Consider the following 25,838-nt stretch of genomic DNA (forward strand, 5'->3'; position numbering starts at 1 on the left):
AAGTCGGCACGAGCGCGGTACTTGGCAGACGACAGGTATTCTTAGTTTTCATTTTGTCCGCCATGGCATGATCGTGCCAGCGGATTCGCGGATTCATCCAAGGTTTTCCCGGTAATCGGTTGTAGTTTCACATGTTCAAGCGCTTTGAAAACATTCGCAGAATGATTTGCTCCGAGACCAAAAACGAAACTCGACAGTGCGCAGTTAAATTTGTCGACAAATATCTAATCGTCAGGAGAAAGAGTGAGGATCCTATAATTTGTTCAAGACGTGTCTTATTTTCGCGCCAAGATTTCGAGGAGATTGTGTTCTCATTTCGGAAAGAGAACCTTTATAGAGCGTTTAAGCGGGAGGTAGAATAGCTCTGCAATTCAGACTTGAGAAACGGCATTCTGAAGGTGAAAAAGGTGAGCCTTTGTCTTCCTTATCAGCGACGCGGCCCCGTATTGTGTCAAATTCTGACTTGTCTCATGAAAACGCTAATAATATAATTTAGAATCATTGGAACTTTTTCAAATTCACTTATGACATTGACGAGATATTGGACTAAACTTCTGCAAAGTTTGATGAAACTCCCAGCATTGATTTTTTTTTAAATCACGAAATTGTATGTATAGACAGTATACAGAATGTGCACGGACCCTACCGCTCCTGGCTCCCCTGCCGTTGGCCAGTCATACTACATAGTACGCACATGGAACGTCCACACAGGAGTAATGCAGCGAGAATTTGTACTGCATAAAAGGGTCCTACCCAGTAAGTAAGTTCTGAACAAAGAGACGCTGTGGCCGGCAACGGTCGGCAGTACCATGTTTGGGGTTCATGGAATAATTCGTCCCCCGTTCTCCCCTAACATGCAAAGGGGATAACCATCTCACATGAGGCAATTTTTAATTTTAAGTAATCGCGTAGTTCTACTTTTTTAGCTCAGATGGCGCTAACTGAGGTCCTGTCAAAATCATTGGCCTACCTGAGGCTGATGAGGAAACTCACGAAACCCTGGAGGAGACACTACAAATTGCGTTTTGCTCTGAGAGACTCAACCAAATGTCTACACATGTTCTACATGTCAGACTGGAGACTGATGACCCACAAATTACCAGCTCAGACTGGAGACTGATGACCCACAAATTACCAGCTCAGACTGGAGACTGATGACCCACAAATTACCAGCTCAGACTGAAGACTGATGACCCACAAATTACCAGCTCAGACTGGAGACTGATGACCCACAAATTACCAGCTCAGACTGGAGACTGATGACCCACAAATTACCAGCTCAGACTGAAGACTGATGACCCACAAATTACCAGCTCAGACTGGAGACTGATGACCCACAAATTACCAGCTCAGACTGGAGACTGATGACCCACAAATTACCAGCTCAGACTGGAGACTGATGACCCACAAATTACCAGCTCAGACTGAAGACTGATGACCCACAAATTACCAGCTCAGACTGGAGACTGATGACCCACAAATTACCAGCTCAGACTGGAGACTGATGACCCACAAATTACCAGCTCAGACTGGAGACTGATGACCCACAAATTACCAGCTCAGACTGGAGACTGATGACCCACAAATTACCAGCTCAGACTGGAGACTGATGACCCACAAATTACCAGCTCAGACTGGAGACTGATGACCCACAAATTACCAGCTCAGACTGGAGACTGATGACCCACAAATTACCAGCTCTTAGTCAATTTTTGGTGGGTTTAATTGAACTTTGGTCAGGACATATACACCTCCAAGGACAGCATTGGTCAGTACCAACGCTATCTCCTGCTGAGAGGGTTTCCCTACAAGACATGCATGGTCCCTCCCCATTGCTCATGTATTTAAAAAATTAATCTTCCAGGGTGTAAAGTAACTGACCATGGCTGCGTGTGAGGTTACTGATATCATCTTCGATACATGTGAGACATGTGGGATTGAGGAGGAGAAGATGAAGAGATGTGGCAAGTGTAGAGCCGTCCATTACTGTAGTGCTGAGTGTCAGAAGCTGGACTGGCCTCGACATAAGGCCTCGTGTAAGGTAAGGACTCATGTCGTAGATGGGGAGAGGGTGTTTTGAGGTTTGGGAAGGTGTAGGGCCATCTATTGTTTAGCGTTGAGTGTCGGAAGATAATCATGATTTTTCTGCTGTCTTTCAGAAGTCAGTCACTCAGAGCACTAATTACAAGGCCTGTGTGGTCTGCAAGAGGAGAGATGCCTCGGTGAAGCCCTGTGATGACTGCAACTGTCAGATTGTGACGTATTGTTCAGAGACATGCAAGAAGCAAGATGCCACGAATCATCGTTGGCAGTGCCTCATTGTGAAGTGGTTGGTCCAGGGAGAACAGTTTGCTGAACGGATCAAGCTGTTGATTGGGGGTCATGATGTAAGTCATCAAGACAGTTTTATATGGTGTCACCTCTAACTACACTCAATCATAATAACCTTGCCCCTACTTCAGGAGCTCTGTGGCTAGTGCAAAAGAAGGCCCGAGTACAACCTAATCACAATCAAAGACCTCGGTTAGATTTAGTTGTGGGAGAAAACAAAGACAATGTCACAACCAATGCAAATTGAGGACTGACACAACTGTGATACACTGACACAGATAGCATCAACAAAATATTCCTTTGGGAGAAATTCTATCACAACCCGGAGGGTCTTGTCAGAAAGTGGGACGACCTAACATTTAGCACTTCAAACAGGCAGATACCTAGGGGAAGTAAGGTAGTGTTATGTGACCTGCCTAAGGTCATGCTGACAGGGGGATTGAACCAGGAACCTTATACACGACTGTCCGAGACTCGAGCCACTACACCACCGCATACCCTTACTACAGGCATTTCTGTACATATTTCAGCCTTAACAAAGATGGATGCAGCCCTAGCCGTTACTTTCTCACTTTCATTTCCTTGTCAGGTTTGTACCATTGATGAAATTGTGCTACATCACATGATGTCTGACAAGCCATTTGTGGTTATAGGAAAAATTACACGTCACCTGATAATTCGGGAAATGCTGCCACCGCCACTAGGCTTCATCATACCCCCACGAATTATACATGGAGTAACAATTCAGGTAAAGATGAATGTGTCTTCTTGACTTGACCCCCATGTTTCATGCCGTCTTGTACCTTGTGGTGGAGAGTAAGCTACAGGGAGAACACCCATAGAAATTCAGAATGGAATTCAGGGATGCCCCCCTCCAGGACACACCCTCTTTTATATTGATTAACAGTTGTTTTCCTGAAAATTTGCGATTGTAATTGACAGTTGAATAATTTGGGAACTGAACAGTTCGTGCACACTTTAGGGTGTATACCTCAGTGCCCTCTACCTGGAACAGTGTAAACTACATTATATTGGAGCAGAATTATCAGGAGACACTCCTCCCTTCACAATCAAATCTCCTCTCTTTCAGGACGGCGAGGGCAATGAGAGAGACGTCCATTTTGAGTTCACGAACCCGTTCCCGCACTTCCAATTTGAGGATGCAGAGAAGGGGAGTTATGTCTTGTTGTTCAATCCGCCAGTGAAGATGCCACCATTCCACCAGCTAATGATGGGGGAGGAGCCAATAATCGCAATGGAGCGAGCTCAGGATGTGAAAATAATGAAGGTGTAAATTGATTGTGACTAAAAGCGGGACACTGGCAAGGCTTTCAATGCCAGGAGGTGATGGTTGGACAACACATACCAACCAAGGAACCACAGTGCTCGAATGTTCACATCCATTACCTTATAAGACACACCCTGTATCATTGTGTGTTAAAGTAATTGTAGTTAGAGGTTAAGGAGACGGATATATTCAGGGTGGGATGTACCCAAGTATGGAAATAGGGGAGTTTGATCCAAATAAAGATGTGCTGTTCATTTTCTCTGTGATATATTTTTCAAATGATGCAAGCAGTATATCAAAGTATTTTTTTACCGAGTGTTCGTACCCTAGATGTTCGTACCCTAGATGTTCGTACCCTAGATGTTCGTACCCTAGATGTTCGTTCTGAATCAATTACCACTGGTCACCAGTTGCTCTTCAGTGTTTTTTTTTTCTTTTCAAAGTCTTTTTAGATGTTGATTTTGTTTTAGTTGTGTGAATACCCAGGAGTAAAAATGTATAGCGAAGTTCGAAAAAACAAACAAACTGAGTTTGTTGTAATTCTGTTTTTTATAAATTATTTATTTTTACACTGTACAGCGGTCAGACAGACATTGTTTATTTTGTGTGGCCAGATGTTAACATAAAGCCACACTCTTTAGAATTAAAATGTCTCGAGTTAGTACTGAAACCAACAAATATTCCGGTCTCTTTCTGCGATTTGCAAAAATTTCAAAATAGAATTTTCAAAATTTTTTATTATTTTTATCGTGGCACATTACGAAATCTTAGTTTTTCCAATCAAAATCGCAGAAATGGAATGGCCATGGAAATTTGCCAGTGAACAGTTCATCTTCAGGACATTTTGATAGTGAAATACTGCAAAAATAATTCATCTTTATTACAGAAAATATGCATCTATTCTGCAATTTACATATTGCTATACAATATCATATCCAATAGAAATGCACAAGTACATGCAGACTATGACCCTTATTAGGGTGCTATGAAGCCGGAATATCATTTTAGAAATGACAAGTTTCAAGGCAAAATTCTGGCACGATGAATTCAAATGGACTCGTGAAAATATTTGGTATTTTTAAGTCGCTGGCCATTCACAATATCGATATGTCAAATTAGGATGTCGGGTAACTGAGAATAGAGTCGCACAGAAACAAGACAGGTGAAAATAAATATGTGAATCTCAGGTTGGTCTTGCAAATTAAGTAAGACAGTTTACTCATAGATCCAAATAGGTTCATCGCCGTGTGATAACATCGCTCAAATTCAAAACAAACCAGAACAAAAGCGCAAGTATAGTTTCCCGCATTATTGTAAAGTATTGCTTAAATATCTGTTCTGTTGGACCTTACAAAATAACAAAGTATGCAACTCACTGCTTTGTACATGTAAACAGAAATAAGAAGTTTAATAAATGAAAAATACACAAGCTGTGTCCAGTTTAAAAACTTGAGCATTCGTTGAAAAAGAAAACAGACGATTTGTTCGATATCAAGTCGGCAAGCCTTTCCACCGTTGGCCGTCGGTATCACATGAAGACAAGCGTTAATACTCTTATGTTTTATCGTGTTCTTTGTGCTTTATAACACCAGGGGGCACTCCAGAAACACGTTCAAGTATAAACATCGCACCTCGAATGTTGTTCTGGACCACCCTGTAGCGTTAACAGAATCAGGCTATAGCGACCAAGGTTTATTTTAGCTACACCCTTGCGATGTTTGGTCTGATAACCATTACCTAACTAAGTACCAATTCCCATAGCAATGCACTACCCCGCTGTAGATCATTTCAACCAATATGTCCTCTTCAAATGCTTCTGGTGAACAAGTTTATACAATCCTGTTTCCTATACATTTCAATATTTACATTTTTCTCTGTACACTATACATATATATGTTTCTGCAAAAATATACATTTGGAATTAAAGCTAAGGCACATGCCTATACCGTGGATATGTTTGCTGTGTTGCTAGGCAACTGAAATAAACAAAAGAGCATCTAATCAACTGAGATGATCACCTGATCGCCTGCAAGATGTTTTGGTCAGAAAATCAAAAATCATTCTGCACAGAACGGTTTAAGGACATACAAGGCCAAGATATACCAAAGAGGGTTCAGTACTCCTAAACGTTAATATGTTTTGAACACAGAATTACCTGAAACTACCAAATGCAAACTTAAGAAACGCGAAATGAGTTCCAAGAAATTTCTCAGTGAATATTAAGTTTTCTGGAATTAAGAAACGAAATCTCAGATCCTGCTAACACCTTTGGAACAGCACCATGTAATGTAAAGGTAATCCCAAGAATTTTCTCTTTTTGGCCTAAAAAGAGCATTATCTTTTAGACAATATACAGATCACAATAATTTTCAAATCTTCCACAAAGTTAAAGGTGAAGGTTCATTTTGATCATCAGAAACAAAATTCAGAACCAATAAACTTTCCCACTCAGCACATCAGATCAGATGTTAGAATTCAAGGTCATACCGTGACCTTTGTAAATTTATACATTTCAAGGTCACACCATGACCTTAACCTTTGAGGTAAGATGAACTACTTGCACCTCTATCGCCATAGCAACTAGATACACACATATAATAATGACTGGACTTAAGTATTGCTTTTAGGTCAAGACTTAGCTTTGACCTCAGAAATATCTGAAATATATGCCATGATTTAAGTGTACACCTACAGATAATTATTTCATTTTCAAATGCCAATCTTTAATTTCAAGATCACAGTTTTTCCAATTGATATACTGATATAAATCCAGGTCCTAATACAGTTTACTTTGGTTTGAATATCACAACTCAGAGGTCAACAACGCATGACCTTGGAGGCTTTCCCCCTTTCAAAAATCTCACATCCTTCAAATGACCTTGAAATCAAAGGTTCTCAAATGACATTTGAACTCAAACATTCTGTGACCTTGAATTTGATCTTCAGGACCCAAAGAATTAACCACTTTTGAGTTAATTCCAATTCAACTTGGCCAAAAACCTGCATACGTCCTACACATGAGAGATACACAATACCATATTTGGTAAACAGAGATGGAATCAACCGAGAATTCTACGCCTTTAACTTCTTCGTATGTTTGAGAAATCCGTTGGTTTTTCGTAAATGCCCATTGGCTTTTTTACTATTCACAAAGATGGTCTCCTCATCACTCGTTGCATCTGACTCCGACACCATGAGACTGCTATTCTGCATTTTACCTGCAAGTAGAGATGAGAAAGTCTCGTTCATTCAACCAAAATGGCCTCCAGACGCATCTGCTTTTGTGGAACCCTCTGGCATAACTAGACCAGTTTGCCAACACTGGGCATGACATCATCAAAGATGCTAAACATGATGTCATTCTTACCTTTAGGCTTCATGCTCATAGAATTTTTATCATCAAACTCCTCCAATAGTTGATAACGATGACGTTTCCTCGGCCGCATGCGTCGATAGCGCCGAATCAGACAAACGATACTCCAGAAGAAGGCGCCGAGGGCGACCACGATGAGGAAGGCGACGATGATCACATATAAAATACTCCAATCTGAAAATACAACGTTCAAGTCAACATTTTTGAAGGGATTCTGCAATCAAGCTGAAATTATTGAGCTCTAACACAAAATTAACTCCGTCCTCCCTAACTTGATGATGGGGGACGGGGTTGGTGAGGGGTGGAGTCATACAGGATGCTTCCCTAATCCTCGAGCCACCCCTGGATGAATCTCACTGAATCCTCCTTGCCAAGTCAGTCACACCAGGCCGTCATCCCAATCACCTTCCAAACGTAGTTCCACCAAAAGAGATCTCAACTTACCACAATTATATTCTCGATATAAAAAATGTGCCTTGAAAAAGTTCTCCATCCAAAATGGATCACAGAGACACCTTTTGGTGCCAGGGTCACACGTCCCGTGTCCGGAACAGTTATTCTGGCAGACTGAAACAGAGACGAGATGATGACATTGTATCTTGACATTGTTTCTTAAGTTTAGAGAAGATTTCCCTATTCAATAAAGGAAGAGACCTTGGTCATCCTGCCATCCTCAGGAACATCCTGCCATCCTCAGGAACATCCTGCCATCCTCAGGAACATCCTGCCATCCTCAGGAACATCCTGCCATCCTCAGGAACGCAGGAGCACAATGCTCGTGAGCTTGAGGTACAGCATGAAACAACAGGCATGAGGACAGATGTGAGAGGAGGCAAAGCTTTTGTTGGCAGTCTTACCCTTTTATCTAACAGTAATATCCACACGACAACATAACCAGGAGTGGTGATGAAACAGCCATACCAAATACACACAATGAATAGTCCCACAAAGGGGTCAGGTGCTCTCCTGATCCAGGCTGACACTGTATGTTCATAGGGTGAGTTCATACGGCCTATGCACAGCTCTGAGGGCTGGAGGCACCCAGCTCAGTTACATCATGGGATTAACCAAACATGACACAACAAGCTTCACTCACCATAACAAAGCATGGTCAGTTTCACAACAATGACTGACAATGGTGACATGGGGTTAACAAATGGTCAGGGGTGACCACTCCAACACTATTGTAGATGGGGCACTAATCCCTTCAAATCTGCAGAGTACAAGAGCCATGCAAACAGACTTTTGTACAAAGAGGAAGAGTTCAATGCTGGCGGTTATCAGAAAATTGGTGGCACTTTGAGAGAGAAAACACCTCTTACCTACAGTATCTATGAAAGATACAGCATAATAAAGCATATCAGCTTGCTTTGTGAGTTTCTCTTTTAATATTGAGACGACGCTGGGTCCGGACCAGATCTCCCTGCTTGCCCGCCCAGCAATGTAAACGTAGAAATAGATGACCATACTGAAAGAGACGAGGCGAAATATCAGTTTGGATAAACAACTTGAGGTGCAAGTCACAAAGAATATCAGCCCTAAATGACACCAGGAGATCATGGAAGAAATTGATGTGCTCATGATGTTTCACAAAAGGCAGACGACAGTGAAATGAACAACCAGTCCATCTCCACCTGCTGAGCTCAGAGTGACATGTGCCTGGTTTGCTGTGACGGGTCACATACGAGAAGATGACCACTCCTCTCTGAATCAAAGTCTCATTGATGATCAACTTACTCGCCATTCCATTGTTCAATATGCTGTATCTCGATCTGAGTGTCGCCACTCTGAGATGGTTTGTGTAATAATAAACCCAGCTGGTTTGCCCAACTTTTCTGAAACAGGGAAAAGGTCAATGATGAACAAGAGAACGATTTTAAACTTGACATGAACAGTGGGTTTATGGTCCGATATGAACAACAGTAGAGGCTATCACTTCACACTCAACCCGAGTTTAACCTGAAACCTCTGAGAAGAGCCCAATGGTTAAAGGTTAGAATGTCTCCCATCCTCACGACCTTAGACTTCATCAGAAACACATGTCCCCCCGCACCAAGTGAAACACACCTTATTTGCCTCAGTAAAAGTCTTCAGATCGGCTTTAACATGGACTTCCACGAGATTTTTAATCTCTTTATCCTGCCTGACGATAATGGACGCAGTATCGATGTTGTTCAAGCCATCTGCGTCAGTGACTTTCAGAATGAAGACGTAACGTCCTGCGACGATGTTGGTGACTTGAAGGATAGGCTGGTGATCAGAACCATTGGCAATATCCTGCAATGAAGATTCAGTAGCTTGTCAAAATACGAATGTCAAGATCATATCTCTGCTTCATTTTACTATTTCATGCAAGAATCTCATGAAATCTCCATGCCTGAATTACAACGTCTTTCTTGAAGTTAAGAAGAGATCTCTTACCCCAGCTGCCAAGCTTGCATCGTCCCTCGTCCACAGCCAATCAGTGATCCCTTTATCATCTGTAGATTTTGACCCATCAACAAATATCGTGTGCCGTGGAAGGTATACGATTTTATCACCTCCTGCGTCAGCTGTGGGTGCGAGGTTACCATCTGGAAGGGACGAGGTTTGATTAGCAAGAATTTTACATTCATCACTATCTATGAGATTCTAAGCAGGACTATGACAATGTGGTAGTTTTTCACATTATTTCAACAATTCCATCACTTTTTGAGCCAACAATACATATACTTACTTTCTTTGACATGAATCTTGACCGAGTCCTCAGCCTGAACCTTCTCCACATCAAACACTGTCAGCCGGAACTGGTAGTCTCCAAGTTTGAGGTTGGTGACCGTGGCGACTGCTTTGTCTGCATCCTGTATCGCTAGACCTCCAGGGCCACTGGATGAGAAAACATAAGTGTCACTTGACGTCATGAGCAAAATGACAGCAAGACCGAAGATGATGCAAGTTTTATTTTGACAGATTTTGAAACTTGTTGGCGTACCTGATTTGTGTCCACTGGTATCTGACGATCTGTTGATCATCCGTGCTCTTGCTACCATCCAAAATGGCCGATGTTTTGGGTAGGATAACATCGGTATCTTCACCAGCATTCGCTAACGGAGGCTGATTTTGTTCTGAAAAGATAAACATTTTGTGTCAAACAGAGTTGTTGAACCCTTGTTATAAGTATATAGAAGTATTGAAGTGTATTGGGTTACAAGTTCTACAGGGGGTAATACAATAAATGCAACTGATACTAGTTCCATAACCAACTAACCTGGCCTCACGAAGACATGAACATCTGCCGTGGACGTCATTCCTCCGGTGTCTGTCACTTTCAATGTAAACGTATAATCGCCAACCTCCAAATTATTCAGCTGTAGATTCGGGCTCCGCACACCTTTCACATCGGCCGTCAGCTCATTCTTGCCGTCAGACTTCTTGATCCATTCGTAGCCTACGATGCCGTGATCGTCTGTTGACTTGTTCCCGTAGAGGATGGCTGAGTTCTGGGGGAGGCTGATGATAATGTTGGAGCCAGCGTTCGCCTGCGGTGGGTAGTCAACCTCTGGAATGCAGAAAATATTAACATTTCTTAGTTTTAGATGACATTAAATGGTACATTCAAGACATTTCAAACCTACTCCCAAAAAAGATTTGAGGTTTTTGAAATCTGTTCGGTAGACCCTACCTTTCAGTGCAGTGACGTTCGCAACTGTTGAGTCCGTTGCTCCATCTGAGTCAGTAACAGTCAGTCTGGAAAAACAAACAAAGAAGTTAAATCAAGTACAAGAACAAAGATGGTGGATATCATCCCACAATAGGCCTATTGTACCTTTATATACACATGACTATTCAAGTATATCATGTACACATGAATACACAATAGACACACAGAGGGGGTGAAGGGCTCTGGATCCAGGCCAACATGACATGGTCACACAGCCAAATGTACAGCCAGGAGGACTGGAGGCACCGAGCCCAGTTACATCATGGGATTAACACAACAATACTTTATACATAAGTACAATGGCACAGAGTGAGTGACAGAGGTAAAAGACTCTGCTCTGGTCCAGGCCAACATGGTAGCTATGAGGGGTCACTCTCAATTACATCATCAAACATAAACAGGTGACAAACACAACAAGCTTCACTGACCACGTCAAGTGTATGGTCAGTTTCACAACAATGACTGACAATGGTGACGAAGGGTTAATACAGGGCAGGGGAGCCCACTGCAGCAATCACATTACTACCAGGAAGTTCACTGTAAAGGGAAATCTGAATCATAGGAATGGGCACTGTGAGAACAGGAATTTATACACCTGCAAATAAAGTAATCAGATGTTTAATCGAGTAGCCTGGTACTTCAATCTGGGGCATACCGACCCATAAGCACTTACTTAAATCTGTATTTGCCCGGTGCAAGCTTGGGTAACATCAACATGGGTTTATCACTATTCTCCAACTTCTGTTCCTCGAGCGGGCCCAGCACCTCCTCCCAGTTGTATTTCACAATCTTGTCATCATCGGTACTCTCTGAGCCGTCGAGGACAGCCGAGTTGGGAAGCTGGATCTCCTGGAAGGGAGGTTTGATGACGGCCACGGGAGACTGATTGATTCTCGTCACTGAAACAGAATTGAAAGACAGTCTAACACCCATGATCAATATAGAAGTGAACAATTCTTCCATCAACAAGGCTGGGCAGTGATATCTGATCCGTCTTGGGTTAGGACACACTTACCTGGTAAAACTGTGACATTGACCGTCGACTTGCCATACTTGCCAGGGGCTGTGACCTCAACCTCAAATGTATACAGCCCAGCTATGACCTAAAAATCAGAAATACGTATCGATATGAATAAGAATGCCTTCAAATTGTTTGTATGACGTGATATGGAAACATCCTAACCTCCCAAATGGCAGAACTCAGCCTCACAGAAACACCGTACTCACATTTGAAAGCTTGAGCTTGTTGGTGTTCTTCCCCTGCATTGTGCCGGTCTCAGCTCCGTCTGGGTGGGCGATGAGCGTCCATAGGTACTGATACGGCTCACCTATAACAGGCAAAGATGTGGAGATTAGAACACTGAGCGATGTATTGTCTAGCAGTGTGTCTCCCTCACAACCAAGTGAGATGACTTTAATCAGTAAATCCCCAACTCTGTTTCCCAGTTAGAGACCCTATCTGAGAGCCCTCATCATATCCCAGTGCCTCTGTTGAGACCTAGTCTGACCCAAGTCAGTATCAATATGAGATTTGTTGTCGTTATTGGTGAAAGGTTACCTTCTGCTGCCTCTGGTACAACGTATGCTGACAATGTGGCTTCATTCTTCGGTAGCTGAATCTTCTGGTTCTTGCCGGCAGACACGACCAACTGCATCACTGGAATAAGAAGTATTCATGATAAGTTCAGTGACCTGGTGACGAAGAAAGTCGTAGCCAATCGTTGCAGTGGTCCTCGGCCGCCATTTTTACAACAATTCCTGTTACTTCAGCTCCTGTTCACAGAGTTTCCATTTCAATATATAGGCATAATTTCTCCAGATATCTCCTCAACATCATGGTCCATAAGTTGGAGCTTTGAAGGAGAAATCAATTAGGATCATGAAAGAAGAGCTAGATTGAGACTTGTGGAGACAGACAGGTCTTGTCATCGGCTCAAGAGTTGACAAGACCAACACATCTTCTCGTAACAAGGGTGGGAATGAGAATCAAGAGACGGGAAGGAGGAGTTTCTCGGCAAGGAGCTGGAGGAGGAAATGGTAAGGGGAAGAAGAGCAGATTAGGAAGACTGGTGATAGCAAATGAAAGGTTTCAGATTTGAAATTAGAACTCGAGCATATTCTGTGAAGTTCTCCAAACAAGGAACCAATATTATCATAACTTCCAAAGATCATTTTGTGGCAATGAACAAGCTCTATTCTATATGATTATCAAGACGTCTCCCAGAACCAATGAAGATCATGCACTTGCTATGACATCTCTTTCAGGTGGAAGAAAATGGATGGCAAAAACATTCCATACTCAATGACTTTCAAGTGAAATGAAGGGAAACTTATGAGTTGACATCCTACTCAATAAAAGTGTTTGAAAAAGAGTTGGCAATTGTCATTTCTTCTCCTTGAAGCACCAATGCATGGCCAGGGTGAGGTTCCTAAAAGGTAAATGGAAGTTTCACTCCAATTTCTACAGGCAAATCACGTCACTCGTGATCTATATTTACCATATACCTCAGGGAAAACTTGTCCCAGGACTTGGGTCCAATCTACCTCCTGAGGAGCTGGTAGCTCCCAACTAGCCTAAATCCTACATGTCACAACCCTCAATACCAACTAAGGTGCCATCACTCTCACATCTAGTCTGAATCATACTTGTGATCAACTGATTGATATAAGCTCATACATGCCCCATTGTCAGGCAGCATGCATGAAGACTCAACCTCATAAAGTTTGCCAATACCAACCATATCACACGACCTGTAAGTCAACCCAAACCCAAATGGAAGTAGGCGGTGATTGTTCCCACATACCATTTATGACATCACACATTGTAAATCTGAGCCTTGTAACATAAGGCATAGAAAACGCGTCCAGTCCAAGCTGTGCTGTTTATGATTGAGCTCAGTTACAGACGAAATTATGGATTTCCAATGTGACACATGTCATATGAAGAGCATTGACTGCATGAAATAGATCTAACGTCTATTTCATTGACTTATTTCAAATCCACTTCGCCTGTAACAGTAGTTCATGTCATGATGTTAGTTTCAGTCAACCCTAAACTGTGCAGAAACCATTCTCGGTGCGAGGAAGCTTAAAATGTTGACATTATCTTGCATTGAATTCAGTCAACTGATCACAGTACATTATCAGCAACTTTCAACATCACTGCATATAACTGTTCGTCAGGGCCTGGTCGTTCAGAATGAGGGAGGTTGCTGAGCTGGTTTTAACTCAACTTGGTGTCATCACCTTCAGCTCAGCCTACTATACTAGACTGAACAACAAGCTAAAGTCAACGCCAAGTTGGTAACCAAGTCATCTTGAACCATCAGGCCCAAACTTTGTTGTTCAAAACAGTGTTAACTTCTCCTGTCGTCAAGTCTCAGGACGTAACTGAAGGAGACAACACCTCCTTATCACCAGGGTAAGTGACAACACTTGTTTTGAACAACCAGCCAAGGAAATATGTGATATTAGCAAACTTGTATTGAGAGAAGGTGGTCCATAACCTTTTCATCAGTAAACAGAACTGCTTGAGAAAACCTCTCCAGTTGAGAGAGAGAGACTGTGAGGAACCTCAAATACTCGCAACTCGTTAGAAATCGATGCCCTGGATTGTCAGAATAGCAAGTTCTTGAGCAAGAAGGTCCAAAAATGAAAGTTACGATGTTCTCCCAGGAAATCTCTCACACGTCAGGTGCAATCTCTGGGGGGTTTTCTCAGACAGTTCTGCTGTTTCAAACAACCAAAGGATGAGGATGTGAAACTCTGGGATGCAAATAGGATCTACTATGTCATATTGTTACAAACCTCCTGGGTTGACGGTTTTTGATTGTTTATTTTCAGAGGAAACCGTGGTAACAGAACCTAACAAGTAAGTGAAAAGTAAAGAAAGACATCAAAAGGTTAAAAGACAATAAAACCTTCACCTTGTGGAAATGTTCGTCAGATGTTTTTTGTTTGAGTAAAAATGTTCCAAAGCCACATGGCCGAAAGTAGCCAGCGGCTGCGATGACACAGATCACAGAGGCCTTTAACGAGTTCAAGGATTTGGTCATGTGAGGGTATAAGCTGACCAATCATGAACCCATCACAAAATTTAGCGAGAAGATCGGCATTATTTTCTTGCAAGTTCTTCACTGACATACCTGGTGGCGAGGTTGGTGTAATTTTCGTTGTTGTCGTTGTTGGTGGGGGTGTCCCTGAGGTGTTACCGCTCTTCTTCTCTGGAGTCGGCTGGAAGAGATATACGACAATATACGACAAAAACAAAAGTCGCGTCACCAGGGAGCACTGAAGTCATAACGAGGCTGAACGTATTTACCATTACAGACATTGACATCATGTGACCAGACGTTTAGAATTATTGGTGTGGCATCTCTGTTCTTCGTGAATGAATGAACTAGAGGAAGGAGAAACACACTTTGCCTGAGGAGGAATCCCATTCTAAAACCTACCAGCATAGATGACTGATCAGCCGTCGTCCCTGACGTACGTTCCCGGGAGTCAGACAGACACCAGCCAGACGCTGTATCCCTCGTGTACCCCTCAACACAATGACACAACCCAGAGCGCGTCCGAGAATTCTTGGGCGTGCACTCCTCATGGGGCTCACACTCATCCTTGAGGCCATAGATACACGAGATATCTTTCTTTCTCGATGGAAGACTTGACGCTGCGTTCGTCGTCGATTTTGGAGATTCCTGAGTATGGTCGGGTTCTTTGGGTTTTTTGTTGACGGATTGCGTATTATGACTGTTGACCAGATCAGTTAGTTCTGCAAAATAAAGGGGGCGTAACCTGTCAGATTAAGTGCAGATACGAGATACGAGATAGGTTTGATTAGAACACAAGAGACAGAGTTGGATATCTCTCTATACAAATGACAGAGTTGGAGGTTTCTTAGCAGCCAGGATGGGAGGGGAGATGGACCATCAAAGTCAGGTGGCTTGTGATGGGCTATTCGCACATTTTGATGCAATCTCCATCACCGAGTGTCGTTGTTGGAGATTGAAATGATCACACCACACACCTAGCACTACCCGACAATGATGCAGGACACATTGAATGGCTTCTCTCCAACATCCTGCTCCGCAAAAGTCAGAGGGGCTTAATATCCAAACGTTTGCACTGGGTCAAATAAACAACATTTAGCCTTAAAATACGTCACATTCTGTTTTCCCAATATTACAGCAGACGATTATTCCCAGAACATCGTAAGTATTCACAGAGGCGATCAATACACCACTTAGAGATCTCTGGGGGACCCTAAATAGAAATATTTATTATTCTGGGATCGCAACGTCATCTCTCATTGAAAGCGTCTGACATGTTATAGTACGATAATGCTTTTAACATTAAAATTTTAAAAGGAAAGCACAGCAAGTTAGAAGTGCTTCAGTGCCACAGAAAGCACTAAAATGACAGCTATTATTAGTAGCAAAACATTTGCAGGGCTCGAAATTCAGGGAGGCAATGGAGACAAATGCTTTTCCTTGCAACAGGAATAGTGCCCTTCTTTGGCAAAAACTGCTCTGCCCTTTTGAAATGAATTTCAAGGCCTGCATTTGTCTGCCTGCCTTACTGAAAGAACCTTAATAAAACACCGAAGTATTAAAAAATAGTTTCGAGAAAAAAATCCCCAACAATGAATTCAATGCATTAGATACTCACTGCTCCCATTGGTCGTTCCATTGCCTAAAACAAAATCTGCAAATAGCAGAAGATATATAAACTACGGCATTGAGCAGCCCTGCGGACGAGGTTGACCCATCTTCTCAGTTTATACACGCAACAAGAACAAATAGGATTAATCTTGCCCTATTTGCTACAGTGTCTGGCTAGGCCAGCCTCACCATTACATCGCTCAAGGAAACCTCATCACTCCCCATAATCACCCCCAATGGGACCCTTGATTTTTTACTGAGGAAGTCCGCCCAGCGTGGAAAGGAAATTACGTCATGGTTGCTTAGCAACCTACTAGTCGCAGCATGACTTGAGAACAAATCAGTTGGCAGTCGATCAATTGTTCTGGTGATATGGCCTGATCATGTTATTCAAGTCAATGGAAACTAGAATGAGATCTTTTTAACATCATTTTCACCACAAGTATAATTGACACTGCTCGTTCATTTGTCTATGGACAAAACCTCGTCCAATTACCTCTAAGGTGACATGTGACACACTTTAGCCCTCAATCAGTCAGGATAAGATTTGTCTGAGTGCCTGGGATATAAGAAGGTTTTCCCGATCTTCACTGTTAGCATCTTACCAGGACCAGAGGTAGCAAGAGGATGGTACTACTATCATTGTACGATGAGTGTCAACATGACTAGTGAGATAGGGGCTGCAGCGTGCGTCGGCCTCATGATCGCCATATGGCAGGTTTGACTGCCGTCTGATTCTCTGCTGCTGTGTTCAAATGAGGGCATCATAGCAGCTCTTTGAAACTTGAGATAGATTTCAGGCCAAGATAGCAATCATTCCCAAAAGCACTGTGAGCATGGTTCAAGATATCAAGAGAAAGCGCTATAGAAGATGGAAGACGCAATCCGCCTTTGAATAAACGTGTTGACAAGCGTCCTACACCACATCCTGCTGACAAACTTTCTCACTATTCCACATGGAAAACATTCAATTAGCATCCATCAACCGTTTACACAAGAACTCAATGAATCCACTTTTTATAAACCCCCAGGCGATGCAGAAGAGCCACAGTAAGAGAGAACCACAGCGAGATGGTATATCACCACTTTATACCAACGGGACGAAGCAGTCGTTAATCATGCATGCATAAGAACGGCCGGCATCTTTCAAGCTAAACTCTTCCCACGATTTCAGCTCGTTGATAATTTAATTCAATCAGCCGGGCTGCTGTCTTCAATTGATTTGCGCTCAAATTTCTCCAAATTAAATGGATTTTTTTTCACATAACATTTGAGCAAAGTTAATTTGCCGGTTTTTTTACAGGTGACAAGTTTCAAAGCTTGGAAAACATTCTTAAAACAATGAAAAAGATGCAAAAATGCAAAATGCAAAGAAATATTAGCAAAATAGAGAATGTGCAAAGAATATGAAAGATAACTGCCAAACTAAAGATACACACTCAAATATGAAACATATGAAAAGGTAAGAAGATGTATATGCACCACAGGTTAAAGGAGGTATCTCAACGAATGAGTTTAATACCCATAACACAGAACATTGTATTGAGATATTACCACACTAAGACAGGTTTCTACCACAACTCTCACAACCAGCTGTTAGTTTCTCGAGACACTCCTCCTTTAATTCTAGTGGAAACAATGTCAATTTTGCCACAAGTCCTTTAAGAGTTGACTGCATATAGTATCAGCTGCTGTGACTAAGAACGCCGGGCACCAGATGATGGAGGACGAGAAAGTAAACACGAGGCTTCTACTCACTCAGGAAATGAAACTGATTCAGTGTGAGACGTTGCCTTTTCATTTATATAAATACGTGTTGCCGAGAAAAAAAAATTTGGCTTTTAGTAAGACAACACGCTGAATTAGCATTCTGTTCAACGATACTGACTTGGTAATATTCTGATCAGAAGAGGCGTTTGGTAGCAGACGTCAATACCATCGTCTGACATGCACAAAAGTTAATTAATTACACCCGAGCAGAGCATGGCTGTAATACAAGTAGGACATTAACCAATCTTATGTCATTGCCAAATTACACGGGATTAGGGGATCATGCCAGCAGTCATGCAAAGCCAAGGACAAGGATCAATTCATTCAATACTTGTTAACAGATTATGGCAAACACTTCTTTGTTCTTCAATCACAGGTACTACAGCACAATGGGCACGCAATTCAAAAGGTGGCAGTAGACAGTAAACACAAAGATAGGCTCTGAGGAGGCATTCATTTTTAGATCAGGGCGGGGGGAGGGGGGATTCCTGTCACCACCTTCAGACCAAACGCCCATGCACGGCATGAACTCCCAGACCAGCCTCCCATGCCATGCCAAGCAAAGAGAACTCAGCAATACCTTTGATCAGCGCTTCCAAATTTGCTGTGGTAGGCTTTACAGTCGGGGAAACCTTGGTCGTACTTGTCCCCGATGATACATGGTTCTCTCTATGGCTACTAGGGGGCGCCACAGTGATGTTATCTGCACTATGATTTAGCTTACTCTTACCAGCATAGGTGTCATTGTTTAGCAAGCCTTTCAAAGAGCTCAACAGATCTGCGGCCTTCTCTGCATCCGTCGTCTTTGTCGTGTCAGCTCCTTGAGATGTCACTGTACTGCTCGGTGACTCAGTACTACTGGGAGTATGAGTCTCGTCTGTCCCTGGTGTCGTACTTGGTGGGACGTCTGGTGCTGTAGTACCTGAGCTATTCTTTGTGACTCCAGAATGTGCTTCAGTAGCACTCGTGGGAGTTTCTGTAACACTGGTGTGGCCTGCATCACCAGTAGTGTTCTCCACAACACTAGTCTTAGTTCCCACAAGAGTAGTCGAGTTTTCTGCACTGCTAACACCCGTGGTATTCACAGGACTACTCGTTGAAAAGTTGCTGCCTTTAAATTCTGGTTTAGGAGGACCAGTCGCTGTAACGTTGTCGGAACCAGCCGTAGTACTTTCCACTGGTTTCATCTCTGTCGTATGACTTTCACTGCTATTTTTCAGAGAATCGGAAAACATTGGCGTCATATCATCCACTGGGCTGCGATTCACACTATTCACTTCGTTAGTTTCGGCTGTGCTCTCTGGTGACTTTGGTGATGTCTCACTCGGAGTAGATGCCTCTCCAGAAGTCGTAGTGCTGTTAACAACATCAGGAGCCTCAGAGGCAGCAGGACTAAGCGTTACATTAGGCTGAGCGTTTACGCCATCAGTTACTGTGCTAGCAGTCACATTGTCAGATGCACTGATATTTCTCATATTCGCAGTTACGTTATTCAAACTCTCAAATGAGGAATTGTTCATCTTGTGCTTTTTTAACTTCGAAGCAATCTCGGACAGGAGAGTATTCATTTTACCTTGCGAACCGTTCTGGTTTGCTTCATTGTCGTAAGAGGGCGTTGTGGTGGTGGAGTACGTGTAATCTAAAATGTGAATAAAACAGAAAAAGACAACAATTAACAAATGACGACAATCATGCATTCAACAGAATACGATAAGACATAACTAAATACATCAGACAGTCAAAATAAAGTGTCGTCATCGTGCTCACATCCACATACAAGTAAAACTAACATTCAAAGTCACATCAAAATTCGGCCTTGGCCTCGGTTCGATAATGACCACCTATTCATGCCTCGATCATGGCCAGAAACACGTTTGATCGATCCAATTTGCGGCTACTGCGACTAATTGACATTTAGCCTTTTGGCTAATGATAGCGCACACAGTAAGAGCTTTGATTAGCTTTCTTGATTGGAGTGATGAGAGGCTATGATGTATCAACAACACGACTGATCAAATCACAGTGAGGCGGTACGTGTCAATATCACGAGGTAGAACAGTCGAGTTGGAACTACCTTTGACAAGCAGGTAAGAATCATCCACGAACAACATGCTGGGACAGCGGAGTAACTCTCATATTATAACCCTGTATCTGACCGTGGGGTTAATTTAAGTCTATGACAGCTGTATCTGCCCTGATCGATTTATTTCGCGGCTACTGCAACAAATTGACATTTAGCCTTATGGCTAATGACGCTGCACGCAGAGGGCTTCGATCGAACAGTCTTGATTGAAGTGATGAGGGGTGATAATGTCAATGTTAATGTATCAATGACACCGTTGATCAACATCAAGGTAATGGTATCAGTCTGGCTGGAAACATCAGAATAACAAGATCAGTCAATTTGCGGAAAGATCTGACGACCATCAGCAGGAATGCAGGTCTTTTCCCCTCGCTCTGGACCAGTGACACGCTTACAGCCCCTTCACTAAACCACTCCCGTCAATACTGGCATTGATAGCATGCAATATCCACACACAACGCACAAGACATTCTTCTCATGTCAAGTTAGTAATCAATCTTACCCCAACTGCGTAATTCTCGCCCCGAGAGTCATACACACGATGACGATAATGTTTCCTGCATCTATGGGACGAGAATGACAGAGTCAAACCCCTTTATTGGTTCTTTCACAATAACGATAACGTTTCTTTATATAGTGATTGCTCCCTGTTGAACCATCTGCATCGAGCCTTCCCAATAATGTGAGGCCGATCACTTAGCATGCTATGTACGGAGCTAACTACTTTATCAACAAGCTATCTCGTAATGAATATTACGAGGTCTATGAATTAGGTTTAGGAGCGCATAAATCATTTGGTTTGAATGGGTCGAGGGATTGATTGGGGAGCCGTACTTCGACTTATACTCTTCGGCTGTTCTTCACAGCACCGAGGTGACTTTTCCAATATCGATGTCAACAAATCTGAGACCCAGACACTCGAGCAGAGTCGGTATCTAAAGATGGGTCGATACGTGGAAGCTCAGGATGAGGGTTGGGCTGTTGATTATTGACCGAGTGATAGTTGTTGACGATCAGGTTAAACACCCGTCGTAACTATTTGGCTCATTTCTAGCTTGATGGCAAACCGTATCAACAAGAACGACAGACAATAGTAACGATCGTCCACGAGCACCATCCATCTCTTATTACTAACAACTCGTAATCAAATGGCAGCCAATTACCCAGCATTCATAGTAAACAGATCAGTGCGGTGTGAATTTACGATATTACGTTAAGAGCACTCGCCATTCATGACGGTCCCATACAAAGCTGAATGCATATTGCAATGCAGGTCAGAAGAAATGCTACAGTATTGTACAGCGTTTCTAATCAACATTGGGTGAACACTAATCATGGTTATATCAGATCACGGAGCGATAGGCTATCGCGATCTCGGCTAGTTATGAAAATGACGGGATATTACGCCATGAACAACCGACGGAGACCGTCTGACCTTTTCTATCTCCGAGACTGAAGAGCTCAGACGATACATGAAGTGCTGAGAGCTACATGTATCAGACCCGGAGGAAAACCCAAAGTCGGCAAAAATCTATGGCAAGATTTCGAAATTGTCTTTCCAAGAATTTGCTCTTAATTAAGCTAAGGCCAGGCCACTTGTCAGATTTCATTTGAAGATAGTGGTTCTGTTGGACAAGGGAGGTTTTATAGAGCAAGCGAAACTTTGCCGTCTGATCTTTCGAAATTTGTCTCGAAACCAGTCGTATTATTTCTTTGTTTTTGGTCGAATGTTCCTTTATGGACTTTGAATCTGTGCCAAGGTCTGCTATTGGACGCCACTTCAAATGCCAACCCACCTACATGTATAGACTGCGGTATAAGTCAGCCAAACCGTCACCTCATCCAAATAAAAGAAGTTGTCATCCCAACAAGACGATGCAGTCTCGATAAATTAAAAAGATCTTGTCAATAATTGAATTACGCCTCGGCGGATATTACTGACAGGATTACGACGGCATTTCATCAAAATGTTCGTATAGATGTTATCAGAGAGATAAAATATCCTGGCGTGGAAGACATGAATGAACTCTACACCAGGATGTTGACTGGTCTGCCAGCTTCGATCTCAGGGGTTATAGCATAGTATCACAGGCCACAGTGTCACACATTGCAGCGACTATAGTCACAGCTCGCTTGTTTGCACTGACCTTCAGCAGAGGTAGGGTCAATTGCTCTGGTTACTGTACCTGCCTCGGAACACCACCAACGGAAAAAGCTGCCAACACAAAATGATGAATGGCCCACCAAGACCTCAAACTCTCATCAATAACCCACCACTTACTTTCTCCGACAAGGTTTGACCAGTTTTTATGCTCGCGTTAGGACACCGACGCTTTCACCAGTCTCAAGCAATCTAACCAACAGTAACTAACGGCAACCCGGGTCTGAAGGTGACACATCGGTGCCAGGCCAGATTCATACACAGTGCTGCATTGAAATGTTGCAAAGACAAAATGCACAGTGAATTTTGGCAAATTTGTGGTGAAAGTGTGAGACCTTTCCCCAGTATTCCTATAGTCACACATGTCTTTACAGTTCGCTCCAAGGCCCAGACAGACATAACAAAAGCCCTCATTTATCCCACAATATCGGTATCAAAGATAAATCTACCATACATGTAATCAGATCTTTGCCAACATGATAAAAGACTGATTTTCCTTGGTGACTAAACATTATAATCGCATTTACAGCTTTGCCTTTGGCACGTTGGCTTATTTTCCATTATTCTTGTCTTGGTATTGTCATCTGCCAACCAAGCAAGCCATGACAAAAGGCAAGACGTTCCGATTAAGGTTTGTCTGGGTCTAATCTCAAGGTATTAGCATCCTCTTCCAAACAATGTTTGGGTATAACCAAGGTAACATATATCGACTAGAAGAGACAGACATGATGAGTTGGAAGAGCTTGTTAATACACAATTTTGACTTGATGGAGGGACTATTGAATACAAAGCACAACACCAAAACTCACTCTCTGATTTTGAGCGACACCTACCTGCAATTTCCCGCACCAATACGACATATGTCTTCTGGAACTTGTCATCTTTTCGATACTTTGGATCACATCCCGACGGATCAGAAACATTGCACTCGATCAGATAACAAACCGTATCGAACATAAACACAACGTTACAAGATGGCTGCTCGCAACATGAGATTACGCAGCTCGCAAAATCAAGGGCGTAAGGATCCTTTGTGTAGTTCCCCGCGGCCATGCCCCCCTTCGGCGTGGAATGTTCAAATGTCACTTTGTTAATGGCGGGAAGCGAGGGATTGGTGCAAAGGTTGGCGTGTGAACCTGAAGTGACAAAAAGCATATGATAAGTTCATCTTTCAGAGCTAAATTTTTTCATAAGTTCAAAATTGATTCAAAAAACGTTAGCTTTCAACTGATATTTTATCTCTCCTACCAAAAGTGCACTGTTTGGCTGCCACTGAACTGTGCAAACACTACAACACATTATGCATACCACAATTAAAAATAAAAATCAATCGCTAAATGACGTGATGTCATCAATCAGATCAAACACGACTGAATGCTGCCTGAATATTCACTGTCGGGTGATTTGATTCGATAGATTACATTACATTGTTCTCAAATTCTGCTGTTACATGATTGAATACATGGTGTTATGAGAATGTGAGCAATAATATTTCTAATCAGATGACTGATAAAGTTGTTTGTGGTCTCGATGATACCGGTACATTATGTGAAAGTTTAAGGCCTTAGCAGCTGCAGGAGCTGTGTTTTCCTGAGCGCATGCTGTGAAACGGTGATCAAGAGACGAACTAACCATTTCGTCAATGAGACCTGCTTTTGCACATAGTTTTGTGTAACATCTCACAATGTGATATGAGGTCATGATGCGCACGGAGTGCACTGACTCAATGTATCGTGTCATGATATCATTCATTGCCCAAATGGTAAATCATGACCTTGTAATTATTGCTAAAATGGTTCACAGCAGAAGTAATTTGTTCACTTGATGTTATTATCAATGACTGCAATGCCATGAAAATCTATCAGTACTTTGAACATTATTAACAGATGCTGTCCAGCAGCTTGTTAAATTATTTAGTCTAATTTTAGAACATTGATTTACATCTCACAACGCAACCCGCTGCATAAAACATGGGTCATGTGACCTTCTCCAGTTGACGCTATTTTCGAGATTGAAAACTGCTGTAAACTACATGATACTATGCCCAGACTATGTGCTACTTTGATGTTCACTTGAAATTGTGGAGATCGCATCACAGAATCTTTACAACTACCGGTGTAATAACTGTATCATAGATGTAAAACTTCACACATGTGAAGAGGACCTCCCCATGTTCTGTTTTGTTCATTCGATGTTTTCTAATTGGAATGCAGAGTGTCACGTATTGTACAACAAGTGGGTCATACAGCTCACATTATCTGCTCAATATGAACTATTATTTTTACATGTACTACTTATTACCTCTCCGTCTGTTAGTTTTTCCTGCAATAAAAACCAACTACCTGTTGACCTAATGACTTGACTTGAACGGACCCTAAATAGGAACATGTATGAATGTGACCAAGAACTGATACATTCATCATATTGGCCTACTATGCCATGTACTCACCTATAACAAAGTTCATCACCACCAACATAATCGTAATCCAACACATTCTGAATCTCATGGCCATTGAGGGCACCAATAGTCCACACCACATTAATGAATTTTTATTTACTGTACACGCCATCTTCTGCCATGGCTGAAAAAGCAAAGATATTTTGTAAAGGTTAGTAAAAATTTGATGTCGACATCATCGAACAAGTCGGAGTTTGTCGTGATAGAGCCAACACAAACATAAATACAGGCACAATGAACAAATGAGCATTCGCTACTTACCTCAAGCAGAAAACATATAGGACTTCCTGTCAGGACTCAGGTGACAGGTTTTGACCAATCAATTCAAACCCCCCCGTATGTGATCATGGCTGTGCTGTCTGTGCCGAAAAAGCATGATAGCTCTCTTCTGATTGGTCAATAACTGTCAGGAAGTCCCAAATTGCTGCTTGAGAAAAGTGGAGAATGGGATCATCCCGTAGTACCGGTACTGGTAGACATGCATGTATGCAATTGCAACCGTCACACAGTCACAGGGTAGGCCGTAGGGTCAGTCAATGCATCATCTTCAGGTATAGAACACAATCCTCACCAGGTCAATATACTACGATTGGCAACCATCAAAGTACAAGTCGCAAGATAAGAATGATGACGCATGATCTCTACAGAATGACTCGTGTGTAACAAATGTACAAGAACCGTGACGACTGTGCATGATGCACTAGGCCTACTGGAATGCATACGACACCACATCAACATTTCACTTTATGTACTCATTTATCCAACATATGCTGTGATCTAGCACATAACATGTGATTCTTGCAGTGGAAAATGACACTAATTACAGTTGTATGTAATAAAATGTGGCTTTGCTGCAAATATAACGACTTTAATCGGTGAAATCGGAAGAAAAAATGTAAAATTTACCTGGAAATCCAACTTCGCTTGTGCACACAAACTGATGACGTTTTTGACGACCGTAAGGTGCTGACATCTGAAAACAAAGATCTTAACTAAAATGGGAATCCTAGC

The 25,838-nt window shown here is 42.4% G+C and overlaps 2 protein-coding genes across 8 annotated transcripts; one reads left to right on the forward strand and one right to left on the reverse strand.

Moving 5' to 3' along the window:
* The first annotated feature begins 86 nt into the window (after positions 1-86).
* On the forward strand, positions 87-4,159 carry LOC135502734 (uncharacterized). Of its 2 annotated transcripts, XM_064795746.1 has the most exons (5): positions 91-407; positions 1,865-2,041; positions 2,160-2,387; positions 2,921-3,079; positions 3,422-4,159. In XM_064795746.1, the coding sequence occupies exons 2-5, from the start codon at positions 1,883-1,885 to the stop codon at positions 3,623-3,625; spliced, it is 750 nt and encodes a 249-aa protein (XP_064651816.1). In that variant the 5' UTR covers positions 91-407; positions 1,865-1,882; the 3' UTR covers positions 3,626-4,159. The 2 variants fall into 2 exon arrangements, with proteins under 2 accessions (XP_064651817.1, XP_064651816.1); XM_064795747.1 differs by lacking the exon at positions 2,921-3,079 and having other exon boundaries at positions 87-407.
* LOC135502733 (dyslexia-associated protein KIAA0319-like protein) lies at positions 4,160-25,793 on the reverse strand. 6 transcript variants are annotated; one of them, XM_064795739.1, is made up of 23 exons: positions 25,734-25,793; positions 24,819-24,951; positions 23,203-23,505; positions 18,706-19,764; positions 16,363-16,398; positions 15,147-15,466; positions 14,838-14,925; positions 14,500-14,556; positions 12,251-12,349; positions 11,920-12,020; positions 11,708-11,795; positions 11,366-11,591; positions 10,654-10,718; positions 10,240-10,530; positions 9,964-10,096; positions 9,709-9,857; positions 9,414-9,565; positions 9,060-9,269; positions 8,730-8,827; positions 8,315-8,460; positions 7,437-7,559; positions 6,987-7,166; positions 4,160-6,837 (listed from the first exon to the last, which is right to left on the reverse strand). In XM_064795739.1, the coding sequence occupies exons 2-23, from the start codon at positions 24,937-24,939 to the stop codon at positions 6,692-6,694; spliced, it is 4,191 nt and encodes a 1,396-aa protein (XP_064651809.1). In that variant the 5' UTR covers positions 24,940-24,951; positions 25,734-25,793; the 3' UTR covers positions 4,160-6,691. The 6 variants fall into 6 exon arrangements, with proteins under 6 accessions (XP_064651809.1, XP_064651814.1, XP_064651812.1 ...); XM_064795744.1 differs by lacking the exon at positions 16,363-16,398 and having other exon boundaries at positions 19,699-19,764; XM_064795742.1 differs by lacking the exon at positions 16,363-16,398 and having other exon boundaries at positions 18,856-19,764.
* Between the last annotated feature and the right edge of the window lie 45 nt (positions 25,794-25,838).

This window comes from Lineus longissimus, chromosome 19 (assembly GCF_910592395.1).
Source record: "Lineus longissimus chromosome 19, tnLinLong1.2, whole genome shotgun sequence".
NCBI lineage: Eukaryota > Metazoa > Nemertea > Pilidiophora > Heteronemertea > Lineidae > Lineus > Lineus longissimus.